This window comes from Hesperophylax consimilis, chromosome 25, assembly GCF_061612785.1.
Source record: "Hesperophylax consimilis isolate HC1 chromosome 25, BYU_Hcon_1.0, whole genome shotgun sequence".
Classification (NCBI taxonomy): Eukaryota; Metazoa; Arthropoda; class Insecta; order Trichoptera; family Limnephilidae; genus Hesperophylax; species Hesperophylax consimilis.
In genome coordinates this window covers 4,439,801-4,465,628 of record NC_142860.1, presented here as the reverse complement: position 1 = coordinate 4,465,628, position 25,828 = coordinate 4,439,801, and the positions used below count along the sequence as shown (strand labels likewise).

The 25,828-nt window shown below is 34.5% G+C and overlaps 2 protein-coding genes across 3 annotated transcripts; one reads left to right on the top strand and one right to left on the bottom strand.

The window, feature by feature from the left end:
- Window positions 1–41: 41 nt before the first annotated feature.
- LOC149411449 (uncharacterized) lies at window positions 42–25,503 on the bottom strand. Its single transcript, XM_089647023.1, has 3 exons — window positions 24,852–25,503; window positions 12,442–12,962; window positions 42–1,344 (listed from the first exon to the last, which is right to left on the bottom strand). Exons 1-3 carry the CDS (start codon window positions 25,471–25,473, stop codon window positions 1,120–1,122), a joined length of 1,368 nt encoding a protein of 455 aa, XP_089503149.1. The 5' UTR covers window positions 25,474–25,503; the 3' UTR covers window positions 42–1,119.
- LOC149411450 (uncharacterized) lies at window positions 6,907–11,901 on the top strand. 2 transcript variants are annotated; one of them, XM_089647025.1, is made up of 2 exons: window positions 6,907–6,948; window positions 10,486–11,901. In XM_089647025.1, coding segments are annotated over exons 1-2 (729 nt in total). In that variant the 5' UTR covers window positions 6,907–6,947; the 3' UTR covers window positions 11,214–11,901. The 2 variants fall into 2 exon arrangements, with proteins under 2 accessions (XP_089503151.1, XP_089503150.1); XM_089647024.1 differs by lacking the exon at window positions 6,907–6,948 and adding an exon at window positions 8,825–9,296.
- Window positions 25,504–25,828: the final 325 nt, after the last annotated feature.

Genomic DNA, 25,828 nt, shown 5'->3' with positions numbered 1-25,828 from the left:
CCTCGCAGGTTTTAATAAATAAAATTACTTCAGACATTTAGCTCCACAATACCATTAAAATGTGCTCATTGTTTTAACATCAAACATTCGGCTACATAACCTCAAATAATACACTGCGTTTCCTCAGAAAAAAAACCCGCACATTTAATACCATGGTCTTAAGTTGTCTGCTCTACGGCCCCTAACACTAGCTCCGTAATCTCAGGAATTCAGCACCATAACCATGGAAGTTCTTTTTGAGGAAAGGAAGGAGTGAACCTGGGTCTTGAAGAGACCAATGTTGTGGTAGGAAAGAAACACAAGTGTCGGGAAAATCATTTCACAGTTGAGCTGTTGAACACAACGAGCGATTCGTAAAAATGATCCATTTTAATGTTGCAAATGTCAGCCATTTGGCGTGTTTGTAAACCGAACTGCTGAAGGAATCAATGATACTAGTTCCAGGAGTATCTTCCGTCGAAATATTGGTAAAACTAAGACTTTCTACCGGTAAAATAAAGAATCTATTGAATGGACCGCCCATTTCTACAGACCAGAGGTGGCTCCAAATTCAATGGTGGCTTGCACTTGCGATTTTTACAGGGACAGCGTTGTGTACTATTAGTATTTGCTGGCACTGTACAGTACGCCCAGCTTCTGTAAGGCTAGCTTGACTCTGGCTTTGAGGAGCCCCCGTGCCTGAGCTGATCACTTTGAGTTATACCAAGCATATCGATGCATGTTGGGAAGATTACTTCCGTTAAAAGAGACTAGATTGTCATTTCGATCTCTTTTATATGTAATCAGACATGATAAGGTCTTTGAAACAATAAATTTGACAATGTTATTCTTACCCTAAGAGGAAACCCTCTCGAGGTAACCGTCTTCTCTGCTTCAAAGCCTTCCAAGCTGTTGTAGTTTGTGCGTTCTTTGAGGTTTGAAAACAAAAAGCTATCATGGACTGTACTGTCATCTGCGTAAAAATTATAGAGGAATCTATCGAATGGACCGTCCACTTCTGCAGGATGTCGTGGGATTTTTACCTAAGTACCTAAGTATTTTGATGATGCCTAAATGTTTTAGGATATGGATGTTTGAGGTTATGGTTTTGAATATTGGAGGATTTCTATCTCCATAACCTCAAACATTGAGTTTCCTCAGCGCCGTGCTGCCCACCTTCTTTCCCTCCACTAGTAGCACCAGTTTCTCGGTGTAGTAGTGCTCGATGAGATGGTTGATGGTGAGGAAGGACTGCTCGTTGGTCTTGCTGAAGCCGAGAGCCAGGCGGCCGTCGTCACGCCTGCGACACCCGATGTTGTAGATGCGGCCCATGTAGGTTAGGGTCACGGTGTAGGCGTGGGTGGGCTGGAAGAAACAAAAACATTATATTATTCTATGTATTAGACAAGATGAATCCTTTGGTTGCATTATTAGATGGAAGACGTCCAATTGATATTCATATATCATTACAGCACTACATTACTTATTGGGATTGGGACTCCTTCAGAAATCGTCCATCTGCAGCAAAATTCACCTTAAGTTAGATGCCAAAATGAATCCCTTTCAGTGTGGTCTGTTCAGGAAAAATCAGCAGATCTTTACTAACTGTTCATTATTGCCTTACTTAAGTATTTGATTTTCTTAAAATCATCATCTCAATTCCCACACATTTCGAACTAGCAAAAAATCTCCAAGAATTTGATGAGTTTTTGCTGGTTTGATTTTTGAGTTTTGGAGATGAAGAACAGAAAAAAATGTTGAATGCATAGACATATGAATATTAGTAGACCTGCCCTAAGTGATTAAAAGCGAATTATCCCCACTCCCCATACCGGTTCCATTGGAGCCGGCTGTGCTCGCGTATGGCCTCAAGTGAAATTTGAAAACGTGACGTCATCATTCTTGTGCGAACTATGGTCGAGGCATCATCGGTTCATTTTACGAAATAACACGGCAAAATGTTGACTTGTACTATGAAAACTTGTAAAAATAGATGTGAAAAAGAGAATAAACCCAATTGTCGTATTACATTCCATATATAAGCATTATTTTACTTTATTTTAAGCATATTCACATCGTATAATATGAATCAGTTGTTACTATCACATCGAGAAACGTCTGGACGCGAAACACAAAGCTGGTTGGTTGCTGGGAAGTAAATTATGAACATTTATAAAAGTGTCTTAACTAAATACTTAAACGAAATATTCGACTCTGAAAATAGAACCGAATTTTTTTGCAAATTTGTTCATAATGTGGCGAGTAATTTGCGCTCCCGTGTAAAAATGTCTATTCATTCAAAAGCAGATTTTACTTTTAAGAAGTAAATGGTGATATTATAATGCGAGATGCCTATTTACTGTCAGATTGATTTATTGACGAATCACAGTCAGCTTCACTCCCTTCGTTCTTCAACAGTTGATTTTACCCCTCGCCATTATCTTCTCGTCTATTAATTCCTATGTCTGTGGTTGAATGGGACTTTGACAGCCATCGAAATAGAAAAGAAGATTGCAATTCTGCTAAAGAAGATGATAAAAAACGGGCTAAAGGCGATAAAATTTTTGGAGCTGCGACTTATGACCTGCAAAGTGTGTTACATAATAATACCCAATTTTTTTTGGTGGAAGGACAAACTCATCAAACACAATATTTTATTTACAAATTTAAATAAAACTTGCGAAAACCCTTCATCTAAAAGATTTGATCATTTCATATATTAAAAAATCTTTGATTGCAAATATCTCTGAATAAGGTTTCTGTCATTTGATGATTTTTTGCCACCGAGGGACGAAATCAATATACAGGGTGTCCGGAAACTCGTAGTACAAGCGGGAAACTGGTGAATCTACATCACATTTGGAGTCGATTTTGTAATATATATTTTTTTTATTTGAGCTTTCGTTATCGAGTAAATCGAGTTTGAAGTTGATTTTTTTTTTTTTTTTTTAATCAAATTCTTATAAATTATTACTGAAGATTAAAGTACCCAACTAATTAAAACTATTTGAAAGTAAAACAAATGAAGAAACTCGGATTTGAAGCATTATTTTGAAATCACCCTTCATTTAATCCGGTGTAATCATAAAATATTTCTGCTCTGCAGGGTTAAAACATCTGTTATTCAACCCTAAGCACCAGAAAAAACTTTAACCCTAAAATAGCCGAAAAATATTTTTTTTTGTTTTTTTTTTTTTTTGAAAATGCTCAAATCAAAAAACTTTATGTTTTTTTGGGTTCCCCATGTGGTGTAGATTCTCCAGTTTCCCGCTTGTACTACGAGTTTCCGGACACCGTGTATACTATAAAAGTAAGTGTGCAATGTGCGTGCCACTAAAACTCAGAAACGAGTCGCGGTACGATCAAGGGAGTTATATGGTGTTGGAGCCCTCTATCTGCCATGCATGAAGAAGGTTCCCTTTTTTACCTGAAGGGCAAGCTTTTGAAGATATAAGGGCTGAAAGTTTCGCTCTCCAGAAATTTCTAGAACAGTCCAGTATATTCGAGAGCATTTCACAACATTCCAGAACATCCCGGAACATCCCAGATCATAATGAACTAAAAACGGGATTACAGGCCGTTTCCTGATAAACTTTTAGTAAATTCGTAATAATATAGGTAATATAACTTTTGTTCATTAACCTGTTATATACTATATAATGACGAAATGCGAAAATGTTTTTTTAGGAACACGTATTCCGACATCGCATCGTGACAATATATTGGTATCTCTAAATAGTATAAAACAAAGTTACTATCCGCGTCTGTCTGTTTGTGCACTTAGTTCTTCTAAACCATGCAACTGAGTTTGATAGGGTTTTTACCATCATTTAGAGAATTTCTTCTGGAAGGTTTTTCTATATATAATACATGGATTTTGTGTTTATTGAAAGCAGAGAAAAGTCGAGCTTCGCCGGGTACACGTTGGCTAGTCATAAATAAACCACCCACAACGAAATGCTGACACCAGCCAAAATAGGAATGATGCCATACTTATTAGAAAATTCGCGAATCCCGCTGGTGGCAAATATAGGTTGTTCCAGGCGTGATCCAGATGATCGAAATGGTATTCATATTTGGCTTTAGAGCAGGCCTAATAATTCTGATCTATGTCAGTTTGTTTTATGTTTTTGATCTACGTCTGTTTCTTTTTGTGTTTTTAGCTCTTTAATACTATGTTAATCTTTTTTTCCCTTATTTTTTTTTCTATTATGAACGGTCAATTTGTTGTTGATCACAACTTATTTTCTACGTTTGTTATTTGCCTTTTTATTTGTTCCTAACAAATTGGTTTATGAATAGGTTGTCGAACTGAACTCTATCGTACTGTGTTGTTCATTTCCCCACCATGGGGGCGGATAGACCCTGTTCCTGCATCCAGTAAGGTGACATTAATCCGGTGCGGCTGTCCCACGAACTACGGGTGCCTCCCCCGGCATCATGAGCGGGCCTGGGGAATGTTTGCGCGAGCCCGGTCCCCTTCCGTCCTGCCTCCGGTGACCTGAGGCTCACTTCATTCCCTAGGGTCTTTGGGAGTATCTCCCCCCCTCCCCCCATTTACATTTCTTCGAGGGTACTCTTGGAAAACTGGCTAAGGGACGCGGGTGCTTGGGATCGTTGTGGCCAGGCCGCTTGCCACGCTCATTCTTGCCGGGACTGCCCCGTGATAGTGGGGTTAACTGCCCTCGATACGCGGCTTGTATATTTTTATGTTTCAATCACACTTCCACTTATAAATATTGTGCTCCTTATTTATTATTTAATTTTAGATGCCAAACCACCAGGCGAACACATTTCAGATGTTTTCTTATTTTGTGTTACTATTAATGTAAGTATGCATACATTATTTCGTACTAACAATCATGCATGCAGGGACATTCGAGGGTCTAGAATTGTTTTAAAATAAATTTAACTTCTTTTTACAAAAAAAATTAGAGTCCTGACGTGTGCGGCTAAGGAGGTTAAACAATCAGTTTCCTCACACAGCCGTCGGGAAAGGGTGGGTCCCCTCCAATGATCTATGTCAGTGATCTAAGCACATGATTATTTCGCAGATTTATTTTTAACAAAATTAACTGTACATCGTACATCCTTGGATGGGAATTGGTCTTTTCCACAAATGTTCTCAACTGGCTGCAGTATCTCGCCATTCGTCTTCGGTCCTCGGGCCTTCCCATCCTGATCCGATCCTATTCCACCTTTGTCAGTAGGTATGTTTATTTTGTGCTGTGAAGGGACATTTTACCAAGTGGTATGACTATACCGATTAAAGAAAACTGATGTTGCCACCTAACTAACGGTATTCGGCTAAGGGCCCTGGATTTTTGATGGTTTAAATGTGTGAAAAATTTCACCAGAAGCAACGAAAAATTGAGCTTTCTTCAGGCACAAAGACACTTTCACAACACACGTCTATCTAGGGATTGCTAATCCGGAGCCATTTTAGAAAATCCGGATTTGTGTAACTAAAATCCGGATTTAAAAAAGTCAAATTAAAAACACCAAAATTAATAAAAATATAAAAAACTGATAAACCGTTTTTTGGGTATTATATTAGAATATAAAGAGGATGCCTCATTGATTTTTTTTTTCAAATTAAGCACTCTAATTTATGATAAAATATCCTGTCCGTATACATGAATTAGTGCAGTTTCAGACAAAACAATATTTTGTTCTATACATTTATTAATATTGTTTCACATTCTTACATTTGAAATAATTTTTTCTTACTTATGTTATGTATATTCTAAATATAAGGCATAATATAAAGTGCACTAACTTCGAGAGGTAATTCTACAAGTAAAATAAATCATAACATTGATCGAAATTCCCAGGTTTTAAAGTAGTTTTCTTGTAAATAATTGAAATTTTTTGTACGGAAAAATATATATTCTTTTGTATAAACATATTTTTATAAGAGAAAAAATAACGGGTTTTCTAAACAAGAAGGAATCTTGGAAGGGGGAAATTAATCCACTTCCCGACATTCGATCTTGCTGAAACTCGGCAGATAAACTCATCGTCGATGACAATGCATATCTGACTCCACTGTGAAAAATCAAAAAATCCGGATTTCTCCAAATACGGATTAAAATCTCTACTTCTAGAAGTTAATCGCTTCACAGTGCTAGAGGGAAGGAACTGAATTGCTTTGTGAAAACAATTCTGTGGAAAATTATTTTTGTGTGGGAAGAAAAACAATCGAATTTCGAAAAAGAGTTATTCAACTTTTTCAATTTTGCCATATGTAGAATCACCCCCCTCCGAAGTTAGTGCACTTTACCCCCGGACACAGCGTATCAACAAAATAATAAAGGTTAGTTTTGAACTAAAATTGTCACAATCATTATAATAATAATAATAATAATAATAATAATTGGATAATTTGTAGAGCGCCTATTGCAAAAAAAATTAGAGGATCATTCCATACAAGCAAATAAAAAATCAACGCGTAAAAAACGACGTTTTTTTTAAATGTCTTAATTTTTATATCAGTATTGCACTTTTCTACCCAGGTACTGCAGTCAACAACTCTACCACCCTCTCCAAATGCCAATCGGGTAGGACCAACATTTATGTCGTATATTAACTGCTGTAATGTCAACGGATTTCACAGAAATTAATGCGTGTATGTCCGCGTGTGTGTACATGATTGCCACCAAAAGCTTATAAAATGCATTGTCATTGACGATTCTATCTGCCGAGTTTCAGTTTGATCAAAGTCGAGAAGTGGGTTAATTTCCGCTTCCAAGATTTGTATTCATTCATTTCCTAAAACAAAAGTGAAATTCAAGTGAATGTACGCATAAGTAAATCACTTACGATGTACGTATTTAAAAGCAAGCATTTTCTGGTATTCTCAGTAGAAAAATTTCAATGTGACCAATACGGAAAATGCATTGCGACGTTACGTGAGTTGCTTATTTACGGACGTAACGACGTAGGTAACAGTAAAGCAGCATCATTACAGTAAGTACTTATTATGTAGCAGTGTATTACAGCAAGGGGTCACGCATAAATAAACCACTCACGGGTCACGTTTCAGCATAATGAATGAATGAGAATGGCATAAAATTAATATCGTTACACAAACATTGGTTAGGAGAGATCGATTCTCGGAGCGTTTGGTAGCGGCGGCGCGCGGCGTTGCCAGCGGAGAGCGGGTAAGAGCGGGTGCGAGCGGTTGCAGAGCGAGACAGGACAGATTACAGGATGATCAGGAGATCATTACGATAAAAATGCTGCGAAAAGAGTAAATATTACCACTAAAGGCTAGTATTTCATATGCTTTTTAACCTTGACTCAAATTCACTTGGAAGTGTAGTGAAATCTATGAGTTACGTCGGTCGATCACGAAACAAATTTTGGTCGATTCCAGTTACGATTGTGAGCTTTGGAAACAAGACCAGATGTACTACATATTTCCATCAATTCGTAGTTTCTTAACATAATCTTTTCAAAATCTTGCTCAAAATATAGTATATTACGAAAATATTGTAGTGTTTGGGTCTTGTGATTCCAAAGATATTATCCATTTTCCAAAACAACTTGCAGACGCGTGCAATGCAATATGCAATGCAACATGCAACGCAACGCGAATTGTTTGGGCAGTAAATTGCATTGCATGTTCGTATTGTCGTTCGTTGTATTACAGGCATCTGAATGCGGCATTACAACAAAAGTTTTACAAGCTTTTTATTGACTGAGCGTCGCGAAGTCCTTTTTTTAACTAGACCGTTGGTATTTCAAATGTATGTACATTGTTTGTATGTTCCTCCGCATTCGCCTATGGAGATATGGAAATTCGCAGAAAACCATACTCAGGAGGAAACGGCCGTCTGTCAACTTGAAACAGAGGCGGCCTTCAGTAATATTGGTAAATATAATATACATATTATAGATATATAAAAATTATATATTTGGGAGGGCATTCAGGAGATTAGGAAATACCTATTGCTCGTTACTTATTCATCCGCGTCTGAATCTGAGTCAGACCAGGCATGGTCGTGGTCCATCAGGATATGATTAGGTAGTCTGTGTGTGTACCTAAAGGTAAAGTTGCACTGGAAATTGTCGATGTCTTGTATGAGTTTATGAGTCGGAAGTTGTCCGATGTCTTGTATGAGTTTATTTTTACTAAGTCTGAATTTAAAAAATGTTCAGTCAGTGTGTGTAAATTCGTACAAAGTCGGTATTTGTTCTCAGTCGTGTAGTCTCTTCAAGTTCGTTCTGAGTCTCGTGTTGTATGTGATTTTAATGCAGAGATTTTGAAGCGTCTGTGTGTGAGATACTGCTCCATACGGGAATTTTTAGGTCCATGCTTTGACGAGATGGCTTACTTTAAATAGGTGACTAACTTTGACTAGATTGTTGACTGATTCGCGTTTTCGAAAATCTGCTCACTTTAAAATCCAAGCAAGCCTTACTTTGACTAGATGGCCAACTTCGACATTCAATATTATGGTACAAGCCTGCCTGTAGAATGTTTGAAAATTTAGTTTATTTGAGATTGAGACGTTTCTCTGCAAAAATATATAATTCCTTACTCGAAATAAAAAAAAAATTATATGCTTTAAAATTTAGTAGGTAGTTATTTAAGTACCTACTTGAAAATCTTATGATTTCTGTGTAAATTTTTTATTTTGATCCACTTACTAACTAATAGAAAGTTAGAAACATACTATTTTGGACACGAGGTCTACTGTTCACAGAACTACTAGTGTACGATGAAAATATTATTTTGTAAATTATTTATTTTAGCAATCTTTTTCCTAACCGCACTGTATATTACACAAAGCGGCAGAGCGCGGTTATGTGAGCGTAGCGATCGCACTAGCGTGTAGCGACAAGCGTTCACTAGAGCGTTTTCTATAGTAACAGAATTAGTAATTTCATCCCGGAATTTTGCCCAAAAACAACGAAATTAATATGAGTAAATATCAGACAGCATTCCTTAATTGTTCCTTGATAGATTTTACATAAAAGAATTTAGTTATGAGTGTTAAAACGTGGTGTTTATATAATAATAAATGTGTTACGAACGGTTATGAAATGTTATGAAGTACGGCACTTCTCACAATATTGAATACAGGTACCAATCTCGGTTTGACAGATGATTTAAACTTTTTTAAACATTTTGTTTATCAGTGTAAAAGTTATTGTGTTTGTTGTTTCCACATAAACAATGGACACTCAACTTTTGATAAGTGAAGTGAAGAAAAGAAAGTTTTTGTGGGACAGGAGAGGCAAACAACATTATAATAGATTTTATATGGAAAAAGCATGGGGAGAAATAGCAACATTCATGGATTGTTCAAGTAAGTCAAAATAATAATTTTAAAGTATTGCATTAATTTATTTTTTACTAAAGTACCTATCTGAAATGACAGTCATACAATGTCATATAACATAATGTCTTTTTCGATTATTTAAATCGATTTGTTTAAAAATAATATTGTGCAAGGTACCTACTATTAAATTATAAAAGCGGGAATTTTTATTGTTCTGTTGGTAATTGAATTGAAAATAACAATGTTGTGGAAAACATTTTTAAATCGAGAGCGATCCTACCGATATTAGTTTGAACTACACCATTGCAAAACAGCATTTTTACCTTTTTCTTTGATTAGATATTTTTGATCGATTATTCGTTGGTTAGAGTTTATTCCGCTAGATGGCATTGTTTCTTAATATAGGTTTATTTCGATCTAAATTTACAAGTGATTCTTGACATTATTTGGGGTAGAAAATGTAAATGAATTGGACAGCTAGGGTTGATATGATAGTTTTGACGGCTACTCGGCTGAAGTAGCCAATGACAATTTGTGGGTGATTTTTTTCAAAAATTGTTTAAAAAAAAAAAATCAACAGTCACCGGAGACCAAAATTTCATTTTTACTCCAAATAATGAAAGGACTCACTGGTTGAAGTAAGTCAAGTACGTACCCTGCATGAGGAAAATAATTTCCTAAGGGCCTATGTTATCTTTGGGGATGATGTATGGGGGTCTTTTTGAGGAGAGGAAGGAGTGAACATGGTTCTTGAAGAGATTATATTGATGTTTACGTTATTGATGTTTATGTTAACCTATATTGATGTTTAATGGCATAATATTTATAGCCCCATTTGCGGCAAATACCTAATAAATAAATGTGTGTTTTTTTGCATAATTTATGCATAAATTTATTTTCACCAATGTAATGTATTTTTGTGGTCAGTAGTACCTACATTGGCCATTTGTATACTAAATTAATGATGTTTTTGATACTTTTATTAAAATGTGTGGAAATACAATGATTGACGTCAGATCAGTTAGTTGGTCGAGCTGTACGGGTTTTCATTCGCATCGGGTTTTCACCAAAGCATGGGGGGTTAGATCTTCTGCTAGCAAAGTCCTCCATCTTGTCAGATTTTTCATTGGTTATGTTGTATAACGTTTTTCTCCTTTTTTAAGATGTAAAATTTTTGCTGTATAAAAAACTAATATAAGTTTTCTTTTTGTTCTAGTGAAGGAAGCTCGCACAAAATGGAAGAATTTAAAAGATCACTTTCGCAAGGAATTTAAAAAAGAACAGGGGAACCCGTCCCAAGGAATCTCAGACGAAAACGATCCCCTGGATGGAGTCTGCTGGACTCATTACAACTCCCTGATGTTCCTTAAAGACCAATTCCAACCCAAAAAACCAACAGATAAAAACACATCAATCACCAACGAGATCAAAACTGAAAAAACAGATGAATTTGACAACACTCCATTCGGAATAGAAAGAATAGAGATCGAACCAGATGTCACAGAAAACAACACATTCGAAGAACTAACATCAAAAGATCTGATCGAAGAACACGGAGATCTTATGAAGACCTCCGCTAAACAACTTTCAGATGACAATGATGGAAAATTTAGAAGAGTAAAATTGAAGACTTTAATGAAGAGCCAAAATAAGAGTTCTTCGTTACGGGGCCCTCCAAAGAAGAAGCTAAAAGCGTTCGAGACGAGGAATTTTGATTCGCAAATTGAGGATTTGAAGGCGGATGGTGCAGACAAAAAGACAGCAAAGGGAAGTGAGAACTATCATTTTGTGATGACTCTTCTGCCTCACTTGGACAGACTGTCTTCAGCAAAGAGATTGGCTGTTCAGATTAAGATACAGCAGGCAGTATTTTCAGCCATTTATGGAAGCAGCAAATCTTCTTCAGAATCTACCACAAGCTATGATTCTACTTCTTCCATTTAATCATCTAAATAACATATTAGTATTATAAATTTTATATTCAACGCATTCTGCATATCGCTGTATGCATTAGTATTGTGAGTAGATTACACTGCATCCCAATGGCAAATAAGCTAAAAGTCACCTGCTATAATGTATTTCGCTAACTATTCCGCCTACTGAGATGCGCTATTTCAGAGCACTTCTCCACCACCACATGGGAAGCTTTTGTCGCAGACTACGCAATCCAAGAATACCACCATTACTGCCATGGCTGCCTGGATGGAATCTCCGCTGATGGCCAGACAGGAGATGAGTCAAATATCTTCCATGACTCCTCGACTATTTACATAATTTCTAATTAATGTTTTTCACTTCTTTTCTGTTTTAATTTTGAGTATGTTTTTAGTCTGAATTATGGATTGAATCGCATTAAACTACCTGGATTAAATTATTATTATATACCAACAATATGTATAACTTTATAAAAGCGTTGGCGTTGAAAATATAACATTTTGTTTAAGAAATTCAAGAAATATGTGCAGTCATTTTCATAGATTTGAAATTTCATTCAAAGGATTGCAATACAGTAATTATTAGTATAGCCAAATGCTCTGAGAAAAAAGTGTTTGGGAAACTTAATTTGGTCCAATATTTCAGACATATGCAGCGTACACTGTCTGCAAAAACTACGCATGCGATGTGCTTTATTGTGGAGTGCGATGTAAGCGTCTTAATGAATTGTCATTTTGCCAACACCCGACTAGAAGAACCTTTAGGTGCTCAATGAGATCTATGCTAAACTGATCAGATGTGTGCATTATATAGTATGTTTGTTAGGAGCATGTGCAAGCTCCCAACAAACATGCAGGTGTGCATTGTTGTGGGGTGTGAAATAATGAATTTCTGTATCGTGAACGCCTAACTAAAATCATGGGCACTGAGGTGTTCAACCTTGTGTTATTCTGTTTCTTTAATGCGTAATGAATACATACAACCGAACACATTGTAGAAGAATCTCCACTCTTCCAGCTTCCAAAGAGAATCAAAAGCCTTTCCCTTCCCCTTCTCTCAGAAAATTTTTCTTGCGACTTACAAAGACGTATAAGAATAAGAAAAAGCATAACAAGAAGAACATTAACAAAAAGAAGAAAAACGAACAAAAATAACAATAAGAGCAAAGAGAACAAAATAACAGCAAGTACAAGAAGCACATGTAGAACAAAGAAGAATAAAAAACTATTTGCCTCACCTGACTTGACGGTCGCAGAATGAATGTACCATCAGCATGCCCCTCCAGGAGATCTTCTGCTTCTTTCCTCCCAACCTCCATATAGTAAAACTCATTCTCAACTGGCACTGGTAATGGCCTTCCTTCCATACTGACCCTGACAGCTTCTTTTTTTCTCTTTACACTGTTTGTCAGAGATTCGTTCCACTTCTGCAACGTTTCGAATGGTCTATCAGAATTGGCTGATTCTGCATCATCCATAACTTCATCACAAGAGTTTTTCTTAATTATTGGCTTTGGTTTTACTGTTTCTTCTGTAGGGGTTAGTTGATTTTTTTGTTTCATCCTTGGGTTGGGCGTTGGTTTTTGTTTCATCCTTGGATTGGGTGTTGGTTGTTTTGAAACTGGCAGGATTTCTGGCTTTTTACTTATGGGTGGCTTTGGTTTGTTCATCGTTGATTCGTCGCTATGATTTCTGTCTTTGGAGGGGTGTTCCTGTCTGTTGTTTGGACACGTTGTTTGCGATGGTAGTTCTTGTGGGCCTGAAAATAAAAAAAAACTATAAATTAAACATTGTATTTTAGGATTTAAAAATAACTAAGTTCTAAAGAGTAACTAAATAAATTATCTATTGTCAATATATTTGCGCCATGTTCCAGAGTGAAAGATACTCTCAGTTTCGACATCTGTTAAGAATCGAAACGTTAATTGAAATGTTGTTAGCCGTGTGTTAACCAAATATGAAAATAACCTTCCTTTTTCCTATTTCCTTCCTCATCCCACTTTTCACGGCGATCAATACACCTCAGATTGGGGATTCTATAGTAAATAACATAACTTCTTACTGATAACAAATCGACATATTTATACCCATTTAAATTGGAACTGATGGAACGGAATAAAAAAAACATCAAATTGTAAAAAGAATCTTTTCAAAACTATAAATTGAAAACCTTCAATATATTTAACCTTATGAACATTTTTATTCTGTACTGGCTATATAATTATTGGATTCACTTGGTCGTGCCATATCCTACTCGGGCTTCCCGGACTTCATCAACTATTCACTTCCACGTCTTACATTGTCTTTACACCTCATTCTTCGTTCATAACATACGCCTCATTTTAATACAAATATATTTTTTGATTCATGTCTCCTTGGGATTCCAGAATTTTTATACCATTCAAATCACTCTCTAAAAGCTCCTGGCACTAATAAGAACAAACTTTGAAATTTTCAGTGAAATCGGTCCAGAATTTTTTTAGAGTCTTCTAGTAGGGAACTTATCCACTAAAGTGATTTTTGGAAAATTATGCCAAGTTTGCAAAAACGTTATTAGCGATTGCTAGTCATATTGTGCCAAATTTATAGAACCTAAAAAAATGGGATAACTGGTGAAATCGAGGTGGATTCTTTGGCTTTAAACCACAATAAGCAGGTTCATATATTTCTATATTAATATTTTGAGGTATGGTATTATTTAAACAAAATGGTAAATGTTTATATATGACACCAATCCCTCATGTGTAGATAGATGTATTTAAAATTTCTAAGAACTACAACATTTCTCAGTTTTCATTTTGACAATTATTTTCAACAATGTTTTCTTGAAAACTGATTTCAGAATCATATTCTGAGAAACTATTCCATTTTTTTATGCTTTCAATAAGGCATAAAAAAATGGAATATTATTGCGTTTTCAACATCAAAAGTTCTGTATTTCGTAGAAAAATAATATACATTCTTTTGAACACGAGATTATGACATTTATGACATCATCCGAAAACATTACGTTTCCTGGTATTAAATAAAAATTACATTTTCATTGAAAGACAATGAAAATCTAAATAATTTTTTTTTAACAATATTATACACGCATTGTTTTGCTGTATCAAACCACTTAAGAGTCCCAACTGCTCCCAATTGTTTGGAGCCGGTGAGACTATGGGATCCCCGATTGGATTATGTTGTGAGTCTGAAGTTAGTGGGGAGGGAAAGGAGATGGTAAAGAGGAAGTTGAGGAAGTACCTGGCTATTCATATTGGGTCACCAAACACGGCTAAAGCTACTTTAAGCAACGTTTCATTGCTGAATGGTGGTCTTTGGCGATACTGAGAGTATCTTCCACTCTAGAACGTGCCTCAAATTTGATATATGTTATTTTTTGTTTTATATGTTTTTAACGGTTCCATGATAACTCAACACAGTGACAATTCAACACACCTTTAAAAATTGATATAAAGTCATTAGAAACAATGAAAAAAAAACCTAACCTAACCTAACCTACTCAACCCAGTTAATAAAGTTTTTGTTTCATCACTTTCCATGACTTTATATAACTTTTTAAAGATGTGATGAATTATCATTGTGATGATTTATCCGGTCACCGTTTATAACCTTCCGGAAGAAATTCTCTAAATGATAGTGAAAACCCTATCAAAATCCGTTGCATAGTTTAGAAGAACTAAGCGCACAGATAAACGCTGATAGTGACTTTGTTTTATACTATTTAGTAAATGTTTTAACAGCCAATAAATAACGTTTCCTTCTTTTGTTTTTTAGAGTACAGGCCTGGGCGCGCAACTGCCAGATTACGAAGTCACTACTGTCGTTAAGTAAACCTTACTGTTTGAAATAGTCCAATTACTCTATTTATTTAGATACATGCGGCAAAACAACATACTAATTAGTAGTATCAACAACAGTCGCCGCCATTTGCAATCTGCTGTTGCTCTATTATGGCACGTCACTGACTTGAGCACTAGACACCTCAAAATCCATTAGGCGCCCAGGCCTGTACTCTAGTCGGCCTTGAGGTAGTATTCGACGTAACTTTTGAATACGAAAATGCCGCCTCGTCCTATCGTTTATTTCGTTCATACACATATATTTTTGAATATCTAACTGTCATACATGAACAACGTTTGAATTAAGAATTTACTGGAAAGATCTTACCTTAAGGCGATGCCATACGTAGTGATGCAAAATCATGTGTTTTTGGTTTGAAAATTTGGTCGCCTAGAAAGGTTTCAGAAGCTTTTATTAAATACTGCGATTAGAATACATCTTGGTCTTTAAAATAATCGAGTATTTTTTAGAAGTCTTTTTATAAGCCCAGAAAAAAATAATGTAAAGGCCTATGAAAACTGCTTTAAAGTTCAAAATCTCCTACTTACGAACCCATTTTCGGTTTTGATTTTATTGTATAATGTGGCAAATTAAGTTATTTATAAAATGATCGAAAAAAAAAAATTATTTATGCCTGAACACCCACAAAATAAAATAAAAGGCACTTTTTGGCCATGTTTTTTTCTTGCATAAAGCAAAACAGGCGGATGGTGTTAAACGGGAATTTAAACCTTATCGCCATCTACGTAAGGGTTGCTATTGATAGCGGCTCAATTTAAAATATTACACGACGTAGTGCATCGCCTTAAATAAACTATACGTCTAAGCAGAATTCTTGCCTGAACAGACTATGCAATAATTACAATAGCGTATTATCCAAGGTTGATATTTTCAGTTACGAACTTACCAAATACAAGAAGTCCATAAAAGAATATTACTCTGATGGTTTGTGAATAATGTTTATGTCTCTATTATTTATATCTCTATTATGATTTGATTTATACCTACAACCTCTCTCCATGGCTATAAATGTATTGTATTGTAAATTTTTCGTTTTATATAATCTTTTGTTTTGTATAATTTTTTTAATTCATTTTCCTTTCTCACAAATTTAAATAACCTTCCATATTACGCTGTCTCAATTAAAGTCACAAGCAGGAAATCCATAATTGGTTTTATTTTACTATATACTACTTATGTAAAAACTGATTAAATGTAAACTGTCGATTTCCCGAAAGTGAATAAATAAATAAATAAATAATAATAATATGAAGGTGCATGGTGATGCACTAGTTTCCGGACACTATGTATAGCACAATACAAAATAAGAATAAGGAGGAGAAGAAGAAGAAGAAGAAGAAGAAGAAGAAGAAGAAGAAGAAGAAGAAGAAGAAGAAGAAGAAGAAGAATGCCTTAGTATAAACGACATCTAAAGTATTAAACAAGTTAGACCTCTGCTACAATAGTCTGGCGTGTACGCCGGCGCGCTGGAGCCTTGCCCCATGACGGCATAGCTCAGCAAGTCGGCCAACTCCGCCCAGGCGCGCTGGCCAAGGTTCAGCAGCAAGGGGCAGGTAATCTTCACGCACCAGCACATTGTACCGAGGAGTTGCGCCCCATCACACGGGTTAGAGCAAAGATACTTCCAATGATTATTTTAAAATACGGAAAGCCACAAACGCGAACAGTTTCCTGGATTCTCGTATTAATGTCTTTCAAAACTTTGATGATTTCATAAGTTAGATTATGAAACGTGAACTGTTTACTGGATTCTCCTGTCTATGTTTCTAGGTTGCCTTTCAAAACCTTGATTAGTTAGGTTAGGTTAGATTCTTCCAGCACACCAAAGATTTCTGGATTATTTTCACAACGTTTCGAGGTCTTTTTATAGACATATCTTGTTCCAATGTCAGCTTACAATGTTCGTATTACAGTCTTCCAAAAATTGGCCGATCTGATGAGTTTGGAGCTGCGATTCTTCCAATACGCCAAAGATTTCTGGATACTTCTTACAATGTTTCTATGCTTTCTTATAGCAATATGTTCTTATTCCAACGTCTTCTTAACATATTCTTCTTACAGCAGTGGTCTTCTTATTGTCTGATGAATTTGGAACTGTATCTTATAGGTTTTTACACAACGGCACTATTTCATCACAAGCTATAAAAAGCATAGTTTAGGCTCTAGACAGTTGAAGATGAACTTCCATAAACACGATGCAAAATAACTGTTTTTTTAATTCTTGTGTCCATGTCCCGAAATTATCTTACAAAACTTGTGATTTAATAAGTTTGGTTCTTCTAATAAAATGGCACAGATTTTTGATTTCTTGTTTCAAATGTTTTCTTATAAATATAATCTGGTTATTTCGACGCGTTTGGATCGACCTTTCACAAAAGATCCTAGATTTCTTTATTCTTGTTCCAATGCTACAAGGTTTTCTTTAGAAATCCTGCGGTTTGATGAATGCAAACATAATTTAAAAAAAAAATTATAAATATTTAAAGGATTTTTTTTATCGTTATGCTCTTTTACATACACAGCACTTTTTTTTTACAGTTTTCATTTTATTTTTCTTTTCTACAAATTTTCACAAATACTTTACACTTTTTTGTTAGTTATAAATTTATTATGATTAGGATTTTACATACCCTTAAAATAGTAAAAAAATAAAAAATAATCATCAACTAAAAACTTGCTTTGAACTCAGTACTTTCCGGGCAAATGCTCTGACCACTGTAGGTTTTTTCACAAAACTCACCACGATTTAGTTAATTAAGACTATTTACAGATTTTCAGGATTCTTTAGTTACAAAAATATAAATGTATTATGTTTTATGAAGGTACGAAAAACCTATTATATATAAAAAAAAAGTTACCTAATTTGGAATTATTTACAATCTCCACTTTGAAGAACTTGGCGCAGGCTTTTAGTTTTCGAATTTCTACTTAAATCCTGGATTCACTTTCACAAAATTGATAGGAGAGTGTGTTTGGAATTACAATTAAACTTAATTCATACAAATAAATACTTTTTTGTATTGTTTTAAGTTAGACGGACATTTTGGGTCCTACGGTTGGTAGCAGTATTGAAAAAGTGCGTTTAATGTTCTAAGGGTATATCGAGAGTGGTTTATTTATGGGTATATCACTCTATGAATGCACTACATTACAAGTCAAAAAAGGCTTGTAAGATGATCAATGATTAAAAGGTTTTAAAAGTCACATTAACGTTATTAAGTTATGTTTTAACTGTAAATTTTGAAGGTTTTAAATTTAATGTTGTGGACAGAATTAAATTTTTTTCATGTGTATTACGACAAATGGTATAAAAGTTAGAATTTTTCTAGTATTGAGTATACATCACAAGTTATGATACTTTCAATAGAAATACCATAGAAAATACCCATGCATATTTTTGATATTATATATCAAAACTGGCCACTTTTCAATATCTAACCAAAAATTTGGAAACGCAATTATAGTTATTAATTTTGACCAACGACACTTGAAAAAAAAACTGTCAACAAAAATCACTGAATGACCAAGTGTAACGTGTTACGGTTTTGAAAGTTGAATACGAACTGAACAACTTATTTTAACAATTGTTTTCTTGTTTCCGCTGAGTTCGCAAAAATGTTGTGATGTTTCAACGAATTCTGTATTTGTAAGCAAATTCGTAAAATTGCAACTCAGTGTTTTGAAAAGCCAAAAATCAACTTCCTGGTCCAGCAATAACAGACTTCAGCATTATTTAGATTTCCGACAAGTGTTTTGAAAATAATACAGACTACAGACATCAGAACGAATAATTGTTGAATCATAATAACGCGTCAGTAAATACAACAGAAATTTCAGCAAATACAAAGTTGTAATGATGGAGGAACTAAAGATGCTATGGGGTGATTCACCTCGATGTTTAACATTTGGAATCGATCGGAATCACACACACCTTATTCAGATAGCGATAAGGTTGAAATTCTCGCTTAAAACCTGTCTTGATCCTTGTAAATAAATAATCGCCAAAAGAATGGCTATTACATTTTGTGAAACTCATGCAATAAAATATTTTCTGATAATAATATAAAGAAATTAAATTTTTTTATAAATAAACCTAGAAGAAAATAAAGGGACTGGCTTATAAAAAGTACAAAATCTCCCACATATGAACCCCTTTTCGAATATAGTTTTATTGTATATTGTGGAAAATTAAGTTCTTTAGATTATGAGAGGAAAATATTTTAAAAAATGCGCCTAAACTTTCCAAATGTTGTTGTTATTGTATAAATCGTTCAACCTTATCGCCATCTGCTTAAGGAGTGCGTGATTTCGTCCGATTACGAATGTTACACGTCGAGGTGGATCGCCTTAAAAGTGAAGAAGGTACAAAAACCAGGAGAGACATCTTGTGGAACCAGAAAACATCTAGGCTACATCTAGACTAGGCTACATTCAAACAGTCGATCACCACCTCGAGAAGGTTCGTGCTTAGGTTAACCTTAGCTTGTCTGATTTAGGCAAAGAGGAAGATCAATGACTGTCTGTGTGCAATTTGATGGAAGTAGGTACTCCTTTGAGATGCTCAAGTATCGGGGCTCCATAAAAAACGGGTCGTCTTGTATAGGGTAAGCATTGACTATTGAAGAATCTGCTAACCTTGTACAAATCTAAAGTACGCACAACAATGGAATTTGAGAGCCACCTCTGACCTGGAGCCCTATAAATCTAAAAAATCCTAATTGCTTTTGTGCAAAGGAGGGCGATCTGTATAATTGACAATCCATTGTTAACACACCGATATCCATCTCTAACGCACAGGCGCAATGTGGGCATGCTAAGTCTGTTCTACAGGTGTTTTAGTATAGCCTGCTCTTAGGAGCTAGCATTATTGATCTCCGGTGCACCCGCTTCATGAGAACGGGTCAAATCTTCGACTCGTTTTTGTGTAAGCTACAGGCGTCTGTTTTTCCTCCTTCATACAATCTGGACGTCTTCGAGACCCGCATGAATAAATCCCTTCCTACAGCCCTACATTAACCCGTCTCATAACACTGCCCAACTGGATGGCGACATAGTTCCCTTGTTTTACACTATACAGACAGAGTCACTATTGTGAGGAGTCACGTAACTAAAATGAGCCCATGGCCTGATTACAATATGTAGATTCCAGATACTTTTCTAACTAACGAACTCTTTTGCTTTTTTCTTCTTTATTTATCTAGATTACAATATTTCAATGATTTTTGCTTTGACTATATCAGTGTGAGGATTCCCATTTAGAGACTTATCATTTTACACGTATCTAAATATATTATCTACTTTATCAATACCCACGCAACACTTGAATTATAAACACTTTGCAATTTGTATCACAGAAAAATTAAACACAAACACTTTATTTAACTTCTGCAATTTAGTGTACACACTTGCTCACAAACAATTATTTTATTTATTCATACGACTTTTTAAGCTTTCAAAATACATGTAGTGTCTATGCGTTTGCCCATAATACTGGGGTAATGTTTGTTGTAATGTTTTCACGTTTTATTTGCTTATTTCTTATCTTGTGAGGGTCCTTCCAAAAGCACAACTCTTCATAGTTAATGATGGGATGATGATCTAATATGCGTTGTACATTATTATAATATAAAATATAAGCGTGTTATCGACATGTTTGTTTACTTATCCCGAAATCGATTATGAAAAACATGAAAGACTGTAATTTGATTAGATTATAGTAATTATTGTGATAGTAAAGCGTTTTATGATAATAAAACTCACTTCAAAACTGATTGTGCACGTAATAAGGTTTTCAAAGGGTTCCTCTTGTTACTACAAGTACAAATTCACAAAGCAAGCTTCCATGAACCAGTTGGAAATATTTTTTTTCTTAGTTTTTTAAAAGAAAGACAAACATTCCCGGGTTATGAATAACCTCATAATATTTGAAAATCTTCTACTACCACCACAGTAAGCGGAAAATGTTGCTTATGTTGTGACGGAGGACTTAGCCAGCCGAGGAATTGAACACACTACGCCTTGGTGGGACCCAAACGCGATGTCAACTTAGCCACCGACCGGTCTCAGCAACCTGATTATTCCCTTCCAATAGATAACGTCAATTGAAATTTCAAGAAGTTTTGAAAATAGCCATGAATAATACAATATAATAAAATATATTTTATTTATTAAACTTTAGGTTCAATGCGAAGCTCGTAATATTCTACGTGTTCATAGATGGCGTTCATTATTTTTTTTTATAAATACGCTTTTTGCAAAGTATTGCTTTGCAATATTAAGACAAATTATTTGTTTGCGCTTGCATATACGCAATATGAATATGAATAAATAGTTTTGTCCGTATAAAAACACAATTCCTTCGAGAAAGGCATACAAATACAATATAGTATCGGCGATTCAATCCAATATTGTCTTTGTATTTCTCTCTTCAAAGAAATGAATTAAATTCAAAATACGGGCGCACACAAATATTTCATCTTAGTATGTTAATGCATAACTTGAAAAAGTGTATTTTATAAAATAATTAAATTAAAATCATCTATGAATGCGTACATTATAAATTACGTTACATTTACCCTTACAATAGTTCAACTTTGCTCATTTATAATGTTTATTACGTACATAATTTCTTAATTTTTCTTTAAATATACATAATATTTTTATAAGGAACTAAACTACACGTTTGGATGTTTTTACACAGTAAACAATTCTGTATTTTTTATTTGTTTAAATATGTTTTATTTGTTGTAATTCCGCTTTTCTATAATGATTTCTGAATCACTATTTTGCTTCTACGACTTGTGGGTGGCGATGGATAACATATAAAAGTATATTGACTTTAGAAAAAGGCAAAAGGCATCCAATAAAGTAAAAAAAATAATATGTTTATCCAAGAAACTAACTAAGTTTCAAAACAATTCATTAGAAATTTATGATCATTAAAAAAAGTAGCTGCCAAAAATATAGGAAAAATTAGTTGCAAGATAATATTGTTAATTCTGAATTTAAAGTATGAAGTTTAATAACTAGGTAGCAGTGGTCCAGTATTTAAAACGCTGTCCCGGTTAAACAAGAGATCCTGGATTCGATTTCTAGATTTCTGTTTCACGTTTCGTTCAGATTTGGTAGTATTATCTTCTTCTTCAATGATATATTATTTTTTTAATGCATCAAAAATTAAATTTTTATTACACTGTTAGAATGCCCCTCGCCCAAGATGTTCGGAAGCGCCTCCAGAAAAAGAACATTCGGTTTATTGCTCCAAGAGAAAATAAAGAAATCATATGTGTTTGTATGGGATTCTCCTCTCTTGTGTTTCATAAGACAACAAGTTGATCATTCTCATTATTTCATTCGCCATTAAGATTAAACTGTTTTATTAATGCGAGTAATAAAAATGAAAATGTTCGTTTGTTCAAAATCTTAAATCTCCGAAAGTTATTCACCAATTGCTTTGACATTTTGACACAACGTTGAATTTTAATGCGTGTGTGTTTTTATATACCTATATTATATATTTCTTTAAAAACAGCGCCATCTGTTGGACAAACATGTTTTTTTGGATAACAGCGCCACCTGTTCGATGTAAAAGCAAAATGCGTTATTGCTTCTATATACATAGACAGACTGAGCCACAGCAAGGCGTGGCGGGGTACGGGTAGTTAATTAAATAAATGGTATTATTTGCTAGCATTCGTTATCTGTGCATGATCACTTTGATCGAAACATAAAACAGAAATCTAGAAATCATATCCAGGATCTTTTGTCTTACCGGGACAGCGTCTTAAATACTGGACCACTGCTACCTAGTTATTAAACGTCATATTTTTCGATCTTATATTTCAAATTCAGAATTAACAATATTATCTTTCAACCATTTTTTCCCATATTTTTGGCAGCTACCTTTTATAATGATCACAAATTTATAATGAATTGTTTTGTAACCTAGTCAGTTTCTTGGATAAACGTATCAAATTTTTATTTAAATTGAATACCTATTGCCTTTTTTTAAAGTCAATGCGCTTTTTTATGTTATTCATTTATTGATGCAATAGTGATTTTGGTTTGCAATGGAGCGGTGATTCAGAAATCATTATAGAAATGCGAAATTACAACAACTAAAACATAATTAAACAAATAAAAAATACAGAATTGTTTACTGTGTAAAAACATCCAAACGTGTAGCGTCCCATGTAAAAATATTATATACTCGTTTATATTTATAAACAAATTACGAAATTATATATGTAATAAACATTATAAATGAGCAAAGTGGAACTATTTTAAGGGTAAATTTAACGTAATTTATAATCTACGCATTCATAGATGGTTTTAATTTAATTATTTTATTAAAATACACTTTTTCAAGTTATGCATTAACATACTAAGATGAAATATTTGTGTCCGCCCGTATTTTGAATTTAATTCATTTCTTTGAAGAGAGGAATACAAAGACAATATTGGATTAAATTACCGATAGTATATTGTTAGCAAATCATCGTAGGTACTAAAAAAAAAGTGGAGAAAAATTTATTCTTTTGATAAATGACCATGTATATGAAAGCCTTAAATAATATAGAAACTGACATAAAATAGTGATTTAAGATTGTCACAGCCAAATGTTTTATTGTGATTTATTTTTGGAGTATTATTTCTTCTTTTGCCACATCTGCTCTGATGATGGACACTGTAATGTTGTCTGAAACGTTGGCTGAAGAAGGTGATAGCGCAAGACAGCATAATACCCCAAAAATATATCACTATAATGACATAAAATGGTTAACGGAATGATATATACATTGCTTATCCAGCTTATCATTGCTTATTAAGGGGTGTGGAAGTCCTGACCTGCACCAGTCACCCCAACCACCACCAATCTCTCAACAGGACTGCCAGACGTGGCTCGGCGAAACTCCCCCGTCACTCTATTATTTCACTTTGTTCTTTTTGTGCTTACAGGTACTGGAGTGTGGATTCCCTCCACCAACTATTTGCCTGAAACTTGTTACTTGATTGTTTGATGCTTATTGTTCTGTGTTGTCTTTGGATTAATACCTGTAAGCGCTCGCATACCGCTTCCTAACACCGTATGCGGGGACATTGAAGGTCTAGCTTTATTTATATACTTTGTAGAGCCGTTTATTCAAAAATTAGATTCATGCGAGAGCTCCGAAGGGGTGACCATAAGTCACCTATACCGGGGTGGGACAGGGCGGGTGTAACCTTCAATTGCTTATCCAGCCAAGGAGGGTTGTATAAACTTGAAATAATAATAATTTCTCATTGAATTTCTAAATATGTCTAAGGTATTTTAAATTTTATATATAATTTCTTTATTTTGAAAAATTGCCTTTTAGATTTTTATATTTGAAATACACCGTAATATTTAAAAAGTGAAATCTTTTAATTTCTCACAATAAGGCGCATCACGCGCATGCGTCAGTCTGTCAAAATGCAATGTTGCCAGTTCTTTCGCAGCCAGTTAAATACATTTTTTATTTGTAATGATTAAAAATAGAAAATTGTACATTCTTTGTACAATGTGTAATGAAAACACCGTTTAACGGTTGTGAAGTGATTTTTTTATTGGTAAGGCTTAATATGTTAAAGGATTAAAATTTTAAACTTTTTTGAACTTTCACAAAAATAGAATATTATCTTTGAAATATGATAAAGTATTCAATTTTTGTGAAACATCTGGCCCCATCTAAATACGTGATATCTCGATAAAGCATTTTTATTTTATCTAAAAATTTGTATGTTAATGGATAAAAATAGTTACCTATTATTAGAATGTCCCTTGTCTGCATGCTGGCATCAAATAGCTTCATCATCTCTTCAGCCAGATTGTCCATAACTGCTTCTGGGGTCCTGTCAAAATGTTGAATGGGCTCCAAATATTCCTCCACTTCTATTGTCCGTTCAGTTCCTTCAAAACCCTTCAGTTCTTCTTCATCATAACAGTTGATGAATGGATCAGTTACTTCGTACAAATGATCGTTGAACACTGTTTTAGAATCTTCTCCAGGATCTTCGTAAAATACGTCATAGTTATTGAAATTTTCAGGTTTTGCTACATTGGTTTCAATTCTTTTACATGCTGTTTTTATATTTATCTCAGGGTCTTCATAAAATGCTTCGCATGCATCAAATTCTCCAGGTGGTGGGATGACAATATCGTTTATCGTTTGAATACAAGCAGCATTCGAAATATGCTCAAGTTCATTTACATCTTTCAAACTTTCTTCAAAAATTTCAGAATACTTTTGATATTTCACACTTTTTACTTCATTTCCATTATTTCCATTTGCTACATCGTTAAATTTATAATTACTGGACAAAATCGGACTTAGTTTTTTAACTACCTTTTCATTGATTTTGCCAATGCGCTGAGAAGCATTCATAGTACTTTTCGAATCAATTTGTTTTTGATTGTCGTCTTTATTTTGGTTTTTATCTTTTTTTAAAGTTTGCTTTCCTAGAACCCTTTTTAAAATACCAGGTTTTTTCTTTTCTCTTATGACGGTAGCTTCCATTTTTTGAGTCTTGAACATAAGCTCTTCGTATGTATTTTCTTCTGAATTGTTAATGTCTCCGTCTGAAAACCTTCTGACTTTCATTCCACTCTTTCTAGATGACATTTCATAATATCCCCTGTCTTGCGTAATAGTTTTTTCATCAAAATTGTCTTTATTGTCAAAGAATGGTTCCTCCATGCGGTTGAGGTATCTTCTTTTTCTAAATATAATAGCATCATCC

Coding starts and splice junctions, on each gene's coding strand:
- LOC149411449 (XM_089647023.1), bottom strand. CDS start 25,473: ATGAATGCTTCTCAGCGCATTGGCAAAATCAATGAAAAGGTAGTTAAA. Junction 12,963..24,851: donor AAGGGACATTCTAATAATAG/GTAACTATTTTT, acceptor TTTTATTTTCAG/GCCCACAAGAACTACCATCG. Junction 1,345..12,441: donor TTCTGCGACCGTCAAGTCAG/GTGAGGCAAATA, acceptor TGTTTCTTCCAG/CCCACCCACGCCTACACCGT.
- LOC149411450 (XM_089647024.1), top strand. CDS start 9,164: ATGGACACTCAACTTTTGATAAGTGAAGTGAAGAAAAGAAAGTTTTTG. Junction 9,297..10,485: donor AACATTCATGGATTGTTCAA/GTAAGTCAAAAT, acceptor TTTTTGTTCTAG/TGAAGGAAGCTCGCACAAAA.